General features: G+C 31.6%; 1 protein-coding gene and 1 long non-coding RNA gene across 6 annotated transcripts in view; one reads left to right on the top strand and one right to left on the bottom strand.

The window, feature by feature from the left end:
- Positions 1–302: 302 nt before the first annotated feature.
- Positions 303–18,062, top strand: part of LOC129908357 (DNA-binding protein Ewg) — a 30,136-nt gene continuing 12,376 nt past the window's right edge. Inside the window, exons 1-6 of one of the 5 annotated variants that reach the window (XM_055984793.1) lie at positions 303–662; positions 15,038–15,990; positions 16,051–16,227; positions 16,681–16,854; positions 17,670–17,798; positions 17,855–17,999. In XM_055984793.1, coding sequence (XP_055840768.1) covers positions 15,217–15,990; positions 16,051–16,227; positions 16,681–16,854; positions 17,670–17,798; positions 17,855–17,999 — 1,399 coding nt within the window. In that variant the 5' untranslated portion in view covers positions 303–662; positions 15,038–15,216. Of the gene's footprint in view, positions 663–15,037; positions 15,991–16,050; positions 16,228–16,680; positions 16,891–17,669; positions 17,799–17,854; positions 18,000–18,062 lie in introns of all 5 variants that reach the window. The other 4 variants (XM_055984792.1, XM_055984795.1, XM_055984796.1 and 1 more) reach the window with 4 other exon arrangements.
- Positions 8,798–10,940, bottom strand: LOC129908358 (uncharacterized). The gene is made up of 2 exons (XR_008771270.1): positions 10,292–10,940; positions 8,798–9,644 (listed from the first exon to the last, which is right to left on the bottom strand). It is a non-coding gene; the product is annotated as an uncharacterized LOC129908358 (long non-coding RNA).

Below are 18,062 nucleotides of genomic sequence, written 5' to 3' on the forward strand. Positions count from 1 at the left end.
GCCGAGCTAAAATGAATCCCATACAAATCATTGATAACTTGTTTGGGAATTTCAGCTGCTCTAAAATTTAGCTCGAACTGCGTACCAGGCTTTAGCAGTAGATAAATATTTCCAAAGGAAAGCAGCTAGTGTAACGAGGCTATTAAGTATTTTTTCGACAGCCGCTGTATAGCTTTTTGTATTGTACTCTACGAACACAGCCTCCTCCATTTTCTCAAATTTATTTAAATGTACTAGAGTGCAGCCCAAAATGTCAACCTCTCAATTATCGATCCACATTTAGGGGGTGGATTTTCGACCCTGCATACAAAAAAGCGTACAAAAATCCACAAATGCCGTCCATCTTTGAAAATTTCTCAACCTCATCAACACATTTTACATCACACTAATGCATTATTTGAATGTGTCAACTATATACAGATAGGTTGTTTACAATCACCTACATTAAATGTGTGCGTCTTTATCCAACACTAGTACAATGTTCCAATGCATTTTATCCCTAAGGCAAGTGTGGCGTATTTGAAGTCGTGCTTAAAGAAAATTCTTTAAAATGTCGAAATTCCCCAAAACCGCGGTCATTTATCCTCAATTTACTAAATAGAAATGTGTAATGTTGTTGTTAAAAGTGTTATTCAGTGAAAATCATCAAAAATCACACGCAGGTGCGTACGCAGTCGTGACAGAAAATCCCAACTGGGCTTGCTCTCAAAAAAATAATTATTTTTGTTCTGTGTAAAAAAGTTTCAAACCAATCTAACAGTAAATGCTAATTTGTAATTTCTTTTTCCATGCAATCAATTGGCAGCCTTGCACTACAATTTCTCGTGTCCTCATAAAACCTCTTCCGATGTAGCCAATATATTTTCCATTATTAGATAACAACTCGATGTCCGAGTTCCCAATCCCAATTGCATTTAATTGCTTTAATGAAAAAAAAAAAAAATGTACTGCTTTTCCAATTGGAGGAACATTCAGTATCTTCGAATGGGCCTTTGATTCCTTTCACCTGGAATTTTTTTTCCTTTTGTTTGTTAGGTCTATAAGTTCTCTGTATTGTTATCAGGAATTGCATTTATTTATAGTTCTAGTCGAAGTTTGGGGTACAAAGAATTTTTTTCTCATATTGCATGTACCCCAGCGTTTGCATATCTTCTAAAAAAAATTTTCAATTAAAAGGAGAATGTTCTTGTTTCTAGTTTGAATCTATTTTTATGTTTTGTTTAGATTTCTTTTAACATTATATAGGTATCTATAAATAGTCTAAAAACAAAGTTTAATTATTAATATTTTTACATTCATTGAATTTTGGTTTTAATTGTGCCTTCACCAATGCACTTTACCAACCTATTTAGTAGAGTAGAGAAGAACAAATTGCTTGTATTTTGTTTGAGTGCCATCTACTTGCCGTTTTAGTCTAGTTTTTGATTTGGTTTGAATCTTGGATTGACTCGAAAACAAATATCTTTGTATATATATTTCTATAGTACTATCAATCTGGTAAAAACGGCAGTGATTCGTTTATGGTATGGGGGTTTTTGCTTATAGCTTTTGGTGTGGGTTACTTGATCTCCTTGAGGAAACAATGGATGGGTATTCTTTTTTAGATATTTTATAGACAAACCTGCACCAGAGTGTCGAATAATTAGGCTAAGATGGATTGATTATCTTCAATAAAGGTAAGGACCCTAAGCAAAACTCGGTCTTTTTGAGTGAATTTTTGATCAACAATTTTCAAAACCAGATCCAAACGTCCCCCAGTCACTCGATTTGGAAATTATTTAGCATCTGTCAGACCATTTGGTGAGAAAAGTAAGGAAGCATTCAAAGGATTAGCTGAAATGAGTCTTATAGGAAGAGTGGATAAGATTCGGCCCAAATTTTGCAAAAAATCTAGTAAAATCAATGCCTTTAAGTGAGTTTGACCTCGTCAAGTCTAGGGGGTAGCCTAAAATATATTAATTCCCAAAAAAATTTAGGTATTTATACTTTTAACATCGATTTTCATAGTTTTTTCTTCTCTGTATACTTACTTTTGTAATGCGAAATTTTGTACGGTGTTTAGTTTTTTGTCACTTTTTCATTTAGTATTGATTATTTGACAATTTTTTTTTGTAAATATGTAGGCAATGATTAATGAAATAAAACCACATTTAAATTTTTTTCAAAAATGTGTTATAGTCTTTTTTTAGCGGTCTTGGTTAAACAAAGTTAGGGGTGTATACTTACTTTTGTGACTGAGTGTATATAACAAGTATCAGCACATGTATATCTTAAATTAAAAATTATAGTCAAAAACTCTTCAACATGAACTGCAAGAAGCTTTTGTTAATAGGTTTCATTAAAGAATGACGGAAGCGATCGTCGTTCAAAATATTGCCTTAGAAGTTAAGTTTTTACAATTTATTCTTTTTGTTACGTTTAGGGCCATATTAATATTAGGATATCAAAACTTAGTTCATGATGTAAATATTTCTCAAGAGGAGACCTCTTTTCATTTCATTTAAAGCAGTTACATAAGAATTATGTGTTTACACTTTTATTTTTCAAAAACTTATTAAAACTTTGAAAAAAATTATGTTTTTGGGTTTAAGTAGAAATTCTCATAAAACCAGGCAGGTTTCCCATTTTCCCTTTTAAAGTTAATTTTTGCACAGACAGGACTTTTTCCCACAATCCTCCAGCACTGGTCCATATAATAATAATGTAAAGAGAAAATGTACAAGCCAGAGAATTGATCTCTTTCCAGTGATAAATTGTAGGTATTGTATATACAGGGTGTCCTGTAATAAGATAAAGAAAATTTAGGGGTGAGTGATTCTTGGGTATATTCTATATTCTATTGTCGTTTTCGATTGTAGGCTATTGATTATGTAGTTTAGAAAGGAACTAAGACGTTCACGGGTTTTTATTGCAGGAATCGTTCAATGGGTTATAAAAGAAGATAAAACCGCGGAGTGCTATTAAGTGAGAGGGTGGAAACTGAAGATAGGGGTGCAAAAGCCCCCTTTTTGGTTTTTGCAATATACCTCGTAAACCAAGCAAAATTTTGATATATTGTATGTACAACTTTTTGTAGAGAATTAAATTTCCAATTGGAATAATGTTTTTTTAAAAATTGAAAAAAAAAAAAATTTCCATACCAAAATAGTCGAAACAGTCATAAAAAAAATATCAAAAAAATTGATTTTTTGAGTTTTTTTGCTTTTTTAGTTGTACATTTTTTTTGGGTTGAGATAGACATAAACATTGCTCCAAAGAAAAAAAGAAAATTAAATTTCCTTCAAAATGCTGTACTCACTAAATTTTTTTATTGAAAATTAACCGAAGTATGGCCATTTGAATCTATCTTTTTTTCGCATTTTTAGTTTTACTCAAGTAAAAAAGAAACATTTGAGGGGAAAGTACGATAGCACCAAGAACTGATAATGAGATTTTGTAGAAGGGTTAAATACAATCATTGTTTACTATGGGAGGGGGGGTCTATCTCCCCCCGTTTCGGCGGGAGGGGCAGTTTTCTAAAAAAAAATCTTAAAATAAAAAAAATTATTAAAAAACAACGGCAACACTTACAGTTTTGATTGATACTTTTTTCAAAAGCTAGAATTATAAACTTAATATTTATTTTAAAATGAAGTTATTTTAATCAATTGTTTTTGAAATACCCGATTTCAAAGTCAAAACTTGTGAAAAAAAGTTTAAAAAGCACATTGAGAACAATTTTCACAAAGGCTGTGGACTTCTATACGAAATTCATCGACAAAGTAAACTGCCTCAATTGATTTCTTATCAAATCATAAAAATCATAATGTTCCTATGCCTTCTACTTTTTGAGAAAATTGAAAAATAGACAAAATACTTTCTTTATCGGAATCACTCGTTTATTTAAAAAACAATTGATTAAAATAACTTCATTTTAAAATTAATATTAAGTTTATAATTCTAGCTTTTGAAAAAAGTATCAAGCAGAACTGTAAGTGTTGCCGTTGTTTTTTAATATTTTTTTTAATTTTAAGTATTTTTTTTAGAAAATTGCAGCTCCCGCCAAAACGGGGGGACATTGACCCCCCTCCCATATTAAACAATGATTGTATTTAACCCCTCTACAAAATCTCGTTATCAGTTCTTGGTGCTTAAGTTATCGTACTTTCCCCTCAAATGTTTCTGTTTTACTTGAGTAAAACTAAAAATGCGAAAAAAAGATAGATTCAAATGGCCATACTTCGGTTAATTTTCAATAAAAAAGTTTAGTGAGTACAGCATTTTGAAGGAAATTTAATCTTCTTTTTTTCTTTGGAGCAATGTTTATGTCTATCTCAACCCAAAAAAAATGTACAACTAAAAAAGCAAAAAACTCAAAAAATCGATTTTTTTGATATTTTTTTTATGATTGTTTCGACTATTTTGGTATGGAAATTTTTTTTTTCAATTTTAAAAAAACATTATTCCAATTGGAAATTTAATTCTCTACAAAAAGTTGTACATACAATATATCAAAATTTTGCTTGGTTTACGAGGTATATTGCAAAAACCAAAAAGGGGGCTTTAGCACCCCTATCTTCAGTTTCCACCCTCTCATTTAATAGCACTCCGCGGTTTTATCTTCTTTTATAACCCATTGAACGATTCCTGCAATAAAAACCCGTGAACGTCTTAGTTCCTTATTACCCTGTTTTTTTCGACATAATCAATAGCCTATTGGTTTAACTCAAGAATTCACTCATTCTGAAATCAAATCAAATCACTTCCACTCAATTCTAATTTTTTTTTTTGTGTTTGTGTGAAATTTCAAATTCAAATATTTGAATCATTTTTTTTTTCTTCCAAACTAAAGACATGGCATTAAAAAATTATAAATTTGAAGAGGAGGATGAAGAAGAAAATGGTAATAAATCATTCCTTTGCATTAATATAGATATTTGGATTTTCTAATTAATTTCAATTTCAGAAAACAATATATTTTTAATGATTAATTTTTAATCTGCAAAGTTGATACCACTTAGCGATGTTTTAAGATAACACTTACTTTAGCCCCGTTCCATTGGAGGTGTTAGTTTACTCATGAGTAGATCTAGTACTGCAATTAACACCATGATCTTCTTCTCCAGGAGATAGGAATGTGTATTAGATTTCTACTTACGAGTAAACTACCACCTTCAATGGAACAGGGATTTGGGTATACATTTAGTCATGTTAATAAAAAATTTTTTAATAATATTAATAGTAGAAAATTGATAAAGGCCTTTATTATTATTAATTTTTAAAGGCTGTTCATTTTTTCTTACCCATTATAATTTTTGATATTGAAATAATTTTTTTTTTAGAAATGTGTGGCAAACATACAGTCCTATTTTGCTATTCGATTCACGTGAACCGAAAGTTCCCTTCATTTATCATGTCAAACTGGATTTAAAAAACCTATAACTTTCGAAAGCAAAGCGTTGTTTCCGTCTGTTGCAAGGATTGCTAAATTTTAATCCCCATTTAAACGCTTCTTATTTTAGAGTTTCACTTGAATTGCATAGCAGAATAGGGCCGATAGTGCTTTATTAAATTATATTATGAAGAAAATAATAATAAACAAAAAAATCATCCACAAGTTTACCAGAAAACTTATACAATTTATGATACTTTTGAAAATCTCCACCAAGTAAAATCTTAATACATGAATGTTTTTTTTAGACCTTCATATTAAATATAAGGTTTAAAGGCTAAAAAAAAAAACCGAGTGTTAGAAGGCAAAAACTTTTGGTCACAACGACACAACAAACTTAGTACCATCGAAATATTTATGATACCCACGGAGTACTGCAATCCTACTTTGTTAGGTCAACTTCCCGTCGAGAACAGACTGGGAAAAGGGCATTGTGACGAGAGGTTTCGATTTCGACCCTTTCATTTTTACGAAAATGAACTTTGTGGTTGGTGCCATGAATCATGAAGCAAATATTTCAAAATTATTTCGACAACCAAATTTTGCAAGTGTGTTCCAAGCACAATTGCAAGCAATCAAGGAAGCAAAATTGCTAGCAATCAAGGAAGCTTGCAAAATACTTGGGATAAATTTGAATCAAAACCAACACATAGCTATACTAACAAATCGTCAGTCAGCTATAAAAGCAATTTCTTTAGCTATGACATCATCCAAATTGGTTCAACAGTGCAGAAACGAATTCTCAATGTTGAGTAAAAGCCTCACTATCACTCTTATCTGGATCATAGGATACAGTGGTCTTGAAGTTGACGAAAAGGCGGATAAACTGGCCAGGGAATAATCGGCCGTTCCTGAGTCTGGTCCACCTATAGTAAATCCAAAACAAATGATTTGATCCTTAGACCCAGAAAAGAAATTATCAGAGGAGTGTATTTTTTAATGACATAACTAAAATCTCAGAATCAAAGATCAAAGACTTGATCTCATTCCTCAATGCAACAAAGTGGATTTAGAACAACCTAAACACGTTTTTTTAATCCATTATATTTCATTAATTTAACTAAGTACATCATATTACCAACAAGATGGGGTTCCATTCACACTAAACTAACAAAACCAAGAAGAGCACTTTAAATATTTTGTTAACTGCATTTTAAATAAATAATATTTATTATAATATTATTATCTCAAATAGCGAAAATAAACTTTGTTTAAAAAAAAAACACTTTTTAAAGATTTTACCTCTGAACTCATTCTGATACTATTTTTTGGGAAGCTTCTGAAGAATTCTTTTTCAATTTACTACGTACTGCTCATAACTTATGCTTAGTGGTCTCTGGGACCAAATCTGATCTCCTATTTTGAGTGGTCAATACAAAAAATTGCCAAAAAATAGAAAAAAAAGACACTAACGGATAAAAAAGGCAAAAAGGCCCTAACAAAATAAAGGCAAAATTAATCGGGAGGACATGAATCGTGTTTGTATAAAGTCTATACTTTCTTACGATAACGCAGAAAAAAGGCAAAGTTAGGAAAATCCGTTCCCTGCTAATAAATTAAAAAGACAAACAAAAATGATCATAGTGTACGTTCAGGTACTTATTTAACTGTCAATTATCATCTCCATGCCGTGTGCTCCCAGACTGATCTAGAAGGGATGGTTATCTGAAAGTTTTTTTTTATCAAATTGCGGTTGTAGGGTGATGTAGTCTATTTTACTTAGGATTGGTCCGAATGAGTTCAGAATAATAGAGTGACCAATATTATTGTTGATCCATTGTGAAGAGGCTTTGAGGATAAACATATAGTCCTCATTGATCGGTCCATGTTGTAAGAGATCTTTTAGGGTGCTCGGATGCTTTCTTGATACGACAATAGCAATGTCATCCGAATATGCAATCACTCTGTAACTCTCCGCCTCAAAATATCTCAAAAGCTCATTTGCTAACAAGTTCCAGAAGTATATAGTACCCAGCAGCAGGGCTAGCTTCGTAGATTTTCAAAAAGCGGCAAAAAAAGAGGATTTTGATAAAAAAAGAGGCCCCAATAAAAAAATGTGAAAATAGAATAAGTTAAGTACGACAGTCACACGAAATACCTCATTTGCGCCTTTTCCAAACCGCAAGACAAACCTTTTAACACAATTTCTTAAAATTATAATTGTATTATGTTCATACAATTTAAAAAAAAAATGAATTTTATAAGACATTGCCTGTGCATATTTTCTTCAAAAAAGAACCCAAAATTTATCAAAAATAAGTTTATAAAAATCAAATCAGCGCTAAGCAACAGTAACGTATACTTTTCTTACAATTGAGTCGTTATAATTGATAGGTCACATTTTCCTTGATTTTTTAAACATGTACATAACGTACATAATTTTAAAAAAGAGTAAAAAGAGGAAACAAAATATCAAAAAGAGGGATTTTTTGACAATTTTTAAAAAGTGTAGGGAAAGTGGATTGGGTGAAAAAAGAGGAAAAACGCCTCTTTAGAGGCCCAAAGGTAGCCCTGCCCAGGAATCCTCAGTTCTTGGATAAGGACGATGTGTTCCTTCCTCCAAGTATCCATTTTAATTTTGTGTACAAACCTTAGAACGTTTTGCTCTTTAGGTTGTTTTTCTGTCCAATAATATCAGTAATAGCCCTGATCCATTGGAGGTGGTAGTTTACTACTAGTAGATGTTTTGGTTAATCTAGTACTATCATGTTCTCATGCTCTTCTTCCCGAGTAGATACGATTTGTATCGAATTGGTTGAAAGTGCGTTCCATTGAAAATCGCTAGTAAACTACTAGTAGTACTTTACCACCTCCCAAAGGAACAGGGCTAATATAAACCAACAAAAAACACGTTTCATAAGAAAAACTTAATATTTTGGTTATATTGAAAAAAATCTTTAACTAGGCTAGACTACTCGGGTTTTTTTCTATCTTCATCTATATACACAAAATTTATTAAATCCACCTCTTTTCAAACAAGTGCTTCAAAGATGAAAATACATTTTATAATCTAACTAGTTGACCCGGCGGACTTCGTTCCCCCTTTTCCAAGTTTTATTTCCAATTTTTGATTTTGTAATGTGTTAACCTTTTCCCATTACACATAGGTACATACATATGTAAAACTGTTTAAAATATTAAACAAAGCAAATCATTTGTTTGACAGCTATTACAAATTTTTATCGGAATTTATTCAACCAATAAAGGTTATATAATTCACAAATATACAAAAACTGGCTCTGGTTTCACTTCTTATTTTTTTTTTTGCAAAAAGTGCCTAAATCGATGAATCCCGCCTGCCATTATAGAAAAATATGACTCATTCTCCCTTTCTTTTGTGAAACTGTTAATGATTTGTGTTTTGCACCAGAGGCCTGGAATTCCAACACCAAGAACGATCTTTTTACTTTTTTTTTTGTTTAAACAACCTGTTTTCTTATGACGTTATCACGTAAAATTATCGTCCGTAAACCGACTATACAAACAACCATTGTTTTTGTTTTGTTGACTTTCGTTTTAACTTCCAAAATTTTTATTTGCGGAATGTAGCATCCACTTTCTACGCTCATTTTTAATCCACTTTAAAAATAGTATTCTCTCTCTTACATATTTTGGTTTCATTGAAGTTTGTATTTGTTCGTTTCTAAACCGTTACCGTGTGAGTAATGTTGGAGCCAGTAGCCGAAACAATAGCAATAGGATAAAATCTTAAAAAAAAACGATTAAAAATGGAAAGAGATTAAAAAAAAAAGGAAATTGTATTAATGGTAGTTGAAACAACTTAAACAAATTTTAAGATGCAGTCATAAATTTAATTGAGATATACTGATGGTAAACAATTTTCTTTGCGGGACTAACATTTTAAAGAGTTAATTCATGTTTGTTTTTATTACCCTTGAATATGAGCGATTTTGAACCCCAAATATTGAATTTGCTTATAACTTGACAACATACCAGGTCCAACTATAAAACAAAACCTGTCTCGAACGAACCTTATCACACACACACACACACACACACACACACACACACACACACACAAAATTTCATAAAAATCTATATCTACTGTCATTCGGACTTCAAATATGGAATTTAACTATAACTTGACAACAGCGACACCTACTGGGTCCATACCACACACACAAAATTTCACAAAAATCTCTCCAGTCTGGTCAAAATATGCAATTTTTCTAAAACTCGACAACAGCGCCACCTACCGGGTCCAATTATAAAAAAAAACTGTCTCGGACGGACCTTATCACATAAACAAAATTTCACAAAAAATCTGTTCAGTCGTTCGTTCAAAATATGAAATTTTTCTATAACTCGACATCAGCGCCACCTACCGGGTCCAATTATGAAACAAAACCTGTCTCGGATGGACCTTATCACATCCACTAAATTTCAGAAAAATCTCTCCAGGGGGCCAATTCTGGTTCTGTGAATAAGTGAAACGAAAAGCTTTTCACTTGTTCACTCATTTTATTCTCGTTCTGTGAAAAAATGAAAACAAACATCAAAAATATTCATATAAATATATATTTTTTTCACTAAATTATTTGTGATATCATAGGATGAGAATCGTTTTTCGTTTCAAATGAATCGAAAAAGTGAAAAGAGTGTTTGAAAGCTAAAATGAAAAAGTTTTTTTTTTCGATTCACGTTTTCACAGAACCAAATTGGCCCCCAGTCTGTTCAAAATATGAAATTTTCCTAACTCGACAACAGCGCCACCTACCGGGTCCAATTATAAAAAAACCTGTCTCGGACGGACCTTATCACTAAACAAAATTTCACAAAAATCTGTTCAGTCGTTCGTTCAAAATATGAAATTATCCTAAAACTCGACAACAGCGCCACCTACCGGGTCCAATTTTGAAACAAAACCCGTCTCGGATAGACTTTATCACATACACAACATTTCATAAAAATCTGCCCAGTCTTTCGTTCAAAATATGCAATTTTCCTAAAATTCGACAACAGCGCCACCTACCGGGTCCAATTATAAAAAAAAACTGTCTCGGACGGACCTTATCACATAAACAAAATTTCACAAAAATCTGTTCAGTCGTTCGTTCAAAATATGAAATTATCCTAAAACTCGACAACAGCGCCACCTACCGGGTCCAATTTTGAAACAAAACCCGTCTCGGATAGACTTTATCACATACACAACATTTCATAAAAATCTGCCCAGTCTTTCGTTCAAAATATGCAATTTTCCTAAAATTCGACAACAGCGCCACCTACCGGGTCCAATTATAAAACAATCCTGTCTCGGATGGACTTTATCACATACACAAAATTTCACAAAAATCTGTCCAGTCGTTCGTTCAGAATATGCAATTTTCCTACAACTCGACAACAGCGCCACCTACCGGGTCCAATTATGAAACAAAACCTGTCTCTGATGGACCTTATCACACCCACCAAATTTCAGAAAAATCTGTCCAGTCGTTTAGAAGGAGTAGGCTCACAAACAAACGCACAGGAGAATTATATATATAAGATGGAATAAAAATAAAAAACAATAGAATCTTACAATTATATTCCAAAAATCTTTTTAAAACAAATGGTTATGCCTGTAATTTTTCCTTATGCGTTAGATTATTCCTCGAATGGGAATGGTTTTAAAATATCGCACAAAAAAAATATATGCCTCTACTCAAACATGTGACACGGGGGCAATGTGTTCGTCTGTTATGACTGGATATCAGAATAGGTAGTGTAAATGACCTTTTAACTTCCTTTTCATAGATTTTGAAATGTAAATTTTATCTTTCCCTGGCTTTGTATTTTGTCATATACGTGTATTTTAGGTTGTTTTTTTTTATTAACAAGGGTTGTTTCCGTTGAAGAAAAAACCGGATGACTAGTAGTTATAGAGGGTGAAGTGCATTGTGCATGCGTAACTGTTTGAAAAGGGATGATAATATCCACCCTAACTCTGTATAACTTGATTTTCTTATATTGGTTTCTCAGTGGGGTTGGTTTGAGTTCTGTATTATGTAAGGCAGTAGGGTTCATTGCGTCGGCGCGACCGTGTGTGTATATTACGTTAAAATATTTTTTGGTAATTTATTGTACTACATTATGGTTTCATCAATAATTTATTTAATAAGGAAAATTATGTTATATCGTTGTGCAAAATGAAAATAAATTCTTCAAGACGACAAGAAACTCAAAAGCATATTTAATCACCCCAATTAAGAGTGATCTAAACGATAAAAAACCCTAGTTTCGAGAAAAAGAAGTTTGAGTAGAAAAAAAAAACAAAAACCTTAAGTAAAATAACTTATTCAATTACATGTGTGAAATTGTCAAATTTTATTGGTCAATTCATGAGGCGTTTGAATATGGAAAAATATTGCGATTTTTGAATAGATAAAGAGCATATTTTATTACAATAGTGGTGTGAAGATTTCTTTGATAAAAATTAAATGGAAAATGAAGGGTTATTTTGTTACTTAATTGATTTTAAATTAAAATGTGTGCTTATCTGCTTATTTATTTTTCATAATATTGCTTGAAGTGCATAAATAAATTATAATAAATAATAAAAAGTTATTTCTATCAAAATTAGTTTAATGGGTTTTTAAAGTTGCAATTTTTCGACAAGCTGTGGCCCGTTCTTTTATGAAATAAAATTAACTTAGGTTGTTGTGTCAAAAATCGTTGTTTTTGTTTTAGTTAGGATACGTTAACTTCCATAAAGGAACGGCTAGTGTTGGATTTTGTTGATCTGTCAAAAATAAAATTATTTGAGATGAATTTTTAGATTAAATAAACAAGGAAAAATAATTTTTGTATTGAAATAATTCTTTCAAATTGAATTTTAAGCCAAATGAAACAAAAATATATGCTTTAAACAATTTCAATTTCCCTTTTTAGTTGTGTTTGACAAATTAACATTGAAAATCAAGTCCAGAAGTTGAGTTGAAAAAAGTTACATAACTATTTGATAGTTTAACATTGCATTCAGGTACGATGTTGTGACGTCATAATGTTAAATTTTTTTTAAACTTTTTTTTTCATAATAGCTAACTTTTGTTAGCAACAATTAATATCGGCGCATTAAAGAACGTACTTCTGGTAATAAATCAACTGTGTTTTTTGGCATTGCTATCCGTATCCGCAGTTGACGTTTACATGCTTTACAAAGCAACACGCAGCTGCCGATAGGAATAAAAGCTACACCAAGCTGCTGATAGAATTTTGACGAAGTGCATGCACCAAGATAAAGTGTTGATGTTTGGGAAATCCTACTTCGGATAGCTTTGACAAAAAAAAAAACGTCTATCAAAACAAAAAGATTTAGAGTTATAAATGTCAAACCGAGATCCAACGCGCTTGCCCATTTGGTTGAGTTGACCGTGTAATCCTAGCTTTACTTTAATAATTTAAATTTCTTAAAACTGAAGAACAAATTGCTGCTTTATGTAACTATAAATCCAGAGAAGGCTTAATGTAACCATATATCCAACGGATTGTCCACTTATTATGGAGTAAGAGAAAAAAAGGAGAGTAGAAAGCTACATAAAATACAATAAAACCAATACTGAAACAAATAATTTTTTCGGAACTTAAGGCTTGGCCACACCGGAGGGTACATGCGGTAGCGGTACTAGTATTTGTATGAAAAAAATTCCAAACTGAAACATCAACGTTCAGATGTGGAATTTTGTTCATACAAATACCCGTACCGCTACCGCATGTACCCTCCGGTGTGGCCAAGCCTTTATTTTTGTTTATATTGGTGGAAAAAAAATAACAGAAAAGACTTGTTTTGTTTCAAAATTTTCTTCGTTGAAATTAATTAACTTTCAAATTAATAACAATAAAAAATCACTTGACTCCTTAGAGAAAAATACAAATAAGAGATCTAAACTAATTAACAGAGTTTTTTCTTCGAAATGAAACCACCCTTTCAAAAATTTTTATTATTTTTCATAGGTTGTAACTATCATTATATCTTGAAAAAAATAACCGTTTTAAGAAAATTATATGTATTTTTCTAATCAAATAACCATAACAAATATAATCATAAACAAAAATTGTAAATCTTATCTTTCACTTAAAAGTGTGACTGAAAGAGTTAAAATGATGAAATATTGTGGTTTTTAATATCTAGCTCTGCTTCCACGAATTTTATACAAATTCGACCAATGAAATCTACCAGTACCACTCGTCTGCACTCGTCTCCATAAATCCCTTTCTCAATATTTTGTCAATGCATCCCATGACCCATTCTGAGAAGAGTAATATAAATAAAAAAATTGTTGCTTTAACAACTTTACGAAATCAACTCACTTAAGATTTCAAATCGTAGAATTACCAATAAATTTAATTTCTTTTCTGTGTCTATTTCCGGGCAAAAAGGTGATTGTTTAACAAGTCATTTTAAACAATTAAAAGTTCTGTTCTGCAAGGAATTAGATAGATTAGATGAGAAACGTTAGAACAGAAAAAAAAAACAACTAACATAATTGAAAGTTCTCACGAATCTCTTCTAACCTGTTCTGACTCAAAAACAAGAACAAAAAATCCTGTTCTAAACTGTTCAAGACAGCGTTAGTGAACAGCAAACTAGATCAGAAAATAAACTCACTGTTCAGAACAACACCGTTGAAGACATTTTAATATTTTGCTAGAACGCTAAGCTTAAAATATACGTTACACCACAAAAAGTGTTGATTAGTTTTTATTCTCGGAATTAGTGAAGGATTTTAAAATAAAGGTTTCTGGCCATGACCTTCCCAATTTTCAAAAAAGAATTAAAATTTGTACATATTCTTCCTCAATAAGAAAATGCCTTTCCTTTGACACCAATATTTTTTTTAATATGGCATTGGCAGATGGGCTCATACATAAGTGGATAACGACATAGTTTTCACTCGTGATGTATATTTGGACCAATTTTTACCATATTCTCTTCAGAAGAAAAATGTTTCCTTAAAAAAAATTGCCTTATTTGATAAATACCCGTTGATAATATTGAGATGTTAAAGATGTTAAGTGGATAGCTAAAAATCTTTCTTTTTTCGAATTTTTATGCAGTTATAGTAAATAGAATTTTATGGGTTTTTTGGTCTCCAAGTTATGATGGTCTCAAAATATAATTTATTTAATAAAAAGAAACTAATTCTTAAATTATATGTTTTTTATTTGTAAGTTTTTTAAAATAATAATTTTCACAACTTTTATGTTTTTCTTTTTATGCGACGCGTTTTGGACTTCTGCCCATCATCGGGCATTTCGCCCGTTTTAGGACTTCTGTCTATCATCGTGCGCATAAAAACAGAAGTCCGAAACGCGTCGCATAAAAACAAAAACATAAAAGTTGTGAAATTATTTTTTTTAAACTTACAAATAAAAAACAAACATTTTAAAAATTATTTTCTTTTTATTTAATAAATTATATTTTGAGTTATAGTAATATCACTTTAAGCATTATAGTTACCTATATTAACAAAAAATAATAATCAGAATAAGTGAACTTTACGAAACATGAACACCTTTCAGTATCATCTGCTTTTTCCTGCTGATATTCTACCGCCTTTTTAATAAACTAAATTTTTTATGTATGTATATTTTTTTATTTTACAGACTTTTTAACTGGTTTATCTAGTAAAATTCCTAACGCCATATAATACAAAACAACAAAAGACCAAAAACGCACTCTGAGGCAATATATTTATACCAAAGAACAAGTGGATTTTCCACACTGTTATTTAATTAACATTTAGAATTTAAGCATAAGTTAAAAAAAAATAATAATAACCAAAATGAATGTCACCACCGTATCTACGGGTACCACAACCCACTCCTCCACAACAATGAACAACACAACGTACAAAATTGAAATGATCGATGACGAACAATTAAGTATTGCATCAGATGATGATGACGATGACGTTATAAGCAGTGACGGTGTTAGTGTATACGATGATTCCGATATGGTGCATATGAGCATACAAGATGAGGTAGCAACACAGTTGGCCGCCGCTGGACCGGTGGGAGTAGCTGCTGCCGCTGCAATCGCATCATCGAAAAAACGCAAACGACCACATTCGTTTGAAACTAATCCATCGGTAAGGAAACGCCAACAAAATCGTTTGCTGCGTAAACTGCGTGGCATTATATATGAATTTACTGGTCGTGTTGGCAAACAAGCTGTGGTACTTGTAGCAACACCTGGAAAACCAAATACAAGTTACAAAGTATTCGGTGCGAAACCACTCGAAGATGTTGTACGGAACTTAAAAAATATTGTCATGGAAGAATTGGAAACAGCACTTGCACAACAAGCTCCACCACCACCCACAGAAGATCCAACACTCTTTGAGCTTCCTCCACTAATTATTGACGGCATACCGACTCCAGTTGAAAAAATGACTCAAGCACAACTGCGAGCGTTTATTCCTCTAATGCTTAAATATTCTACAGGCAGGGGTAAGCCCGGTTGGGGAAGAGAATCGACTCGCCCACCTTGGTGGCCAAAAGAGTTGCCATGGGCAAATGTTAGAATGGATGCACGAACAGAAGAAGAGAAACAAAAGGTAATTAAATAATAAAACTAGAGTCGTAAAGTAATAACTTTTTGGTTTCTTAATTATTAGATAAGTTGGACACATGCTTTGCGTAAAATTGTCATTAACTGTTATAAATACCATGGACGGGAAGATCTTTTGCCAACATTTGCGGATGAAGACGATAAGGTGACACAAATTGTCAGACAACATACAAGTGATCAGGGAACATCAACTGTATCCACTGTTACATCATCCAATAACAACGTGAGTGTCTTCTTTATTTTCTTGTATAAAAACTTAACATTGATGAATATTTTTCTTAAATATTTAAAAAAAAACATTACCAAAAACTTTAGCCCCGGGTTATTGTAAGCCTTTTTTCTACGAAAAATAATTAATTTTATTGATGTTAAACTAAAAATGCAGTATTTATGCAATCATTTGATTCTTTAAAGTTAAACAGATCAATAATTGTAAAAAGTAATTTGATTGTAAAGGGTTTTTGTTTCGCCTTAGAAAATCCATTGTTTTAAATTATTGATTCATCTTACTGACCTCGAATAGATCGTTATGTTTCTGTAAAGCATTATGTTCGAATATTTATTTGTTTTTATTTATTTTTATAGATTTATGGAAAACCTTAAGTTTAACATTTTAATTAATATACAAAATTATAATAACTAGTTACACTTAATTAAACTTAAACATCATTTGCAGCAAATTGGAGTCTTGAAAATTAATAATAACGGGACAATTATACAAAATACACAATCTGTGGTTCAATCAAATAATAACCAATCGAATCAAGGAGCAACAAAAATTGAAATTCACACAAATACAGGGAACTCAAATTCATCATCTGCACATCAGACTACAATAGGAGGCACGCAGGTTTGCCTCGACCCGATGACATTGAGTGACTGTGATGTTCGTACTAACGTTATTCGTTATTCGTTGTTTGATATTGTTTTTCTTTTAGTTTTTTTTTTTTCTGAAACTTGGTTTATTTTGTTTGTTTATAATTTGTCTTATAAGTTTAATTAATTATATTTTGTTTTCCGCTTTTTTTTAAATTTTTTTGTTTGCTGATTTGCTGAAGCAATTTTTAATTCTGCCATTTTTGGTATAATAGATCTGACTGGGTTCAATTCAACCAAAAATATCATGTTAACATTTGGTTTAATCTTCTTTTAGAAGGTTTGTTTAGGTTGCTTGAATATAGCTATTGTATATGATTGAAATCTAAACCGAAAGATGAATTTGACGAAGTGGTTCTCGTTTAAACATGTAATCTAATCTCGTATTATACAAGGCAGTGTTGTAAGTGCAATGACCTCAACTATATTGCCAGCTATCAAAGGAATCATTTATACAATTTCTATCGTATTTGGACCAAATTTTTATTGAAGTTGACCGTATATGATTTCATTTACTCGGTTGGATTATTCAACTCTATTGCGATTATGACTTTCAAATTTCTTCAGTACTATGCCAATTGCCATAAAGTCTGAAACTTTGTTCAAAGTCTGAACCGAAAGTGGTTCCACTACGAATCAAACAATTATTATTTTCTTTTTGTTATGATTTTCTTGTGTGATAATTTTTATTTGCATTTTCTTCCAATCCTTTTTTAATTATTGTATAGATTTTATTTTTGGTTTGATAGAAAAAAAATCAAGTATAACCATAACGGTTTTGTTTTACAGTACACTCAAACGGTACTATCTACAATACAAAATGCAGATGGAACAGTTTCTTTGATTCAAGTAGATCCCAACAATCCGATAATAACGCTTCCTGATGGCACAACAGCTCAAGTTCAAGGAGTAGCAACGGTATACATTATAAAACTTTTAAATAATATAAATTCCTTAACTATTTTCTTATATAGCTTCATCAAGGTGAAGGTGGTGCGACAATTCAAACGGTTCAAAGCCTATCAGACGTCAATGGTCATGAAAATATGACTGTGGATTTGACTGAAGCACAAGTTGGACAAGACGGTCAGATCTATATCACAGCCGATGATGGTCAAGGTAAGATATTCAAGAACGTTCATACAATATTTTTTTAAACATGGTATTTTTTCATTATATTTT

This window comes from Episyrphus balteatus, chromosome 2 (genome assembly GCF_945859705.1).
Source record: "Episyrphus balteatus chromosome 2, idEpiBalt1.1, whole genome shotgun sequence".
Lineage (NCBI taxonomy): Eukaryota > Metazoa > Arthropoda > Insecta > Diptera > Syrphidae > Episyrphus > Episyrphus balteatus.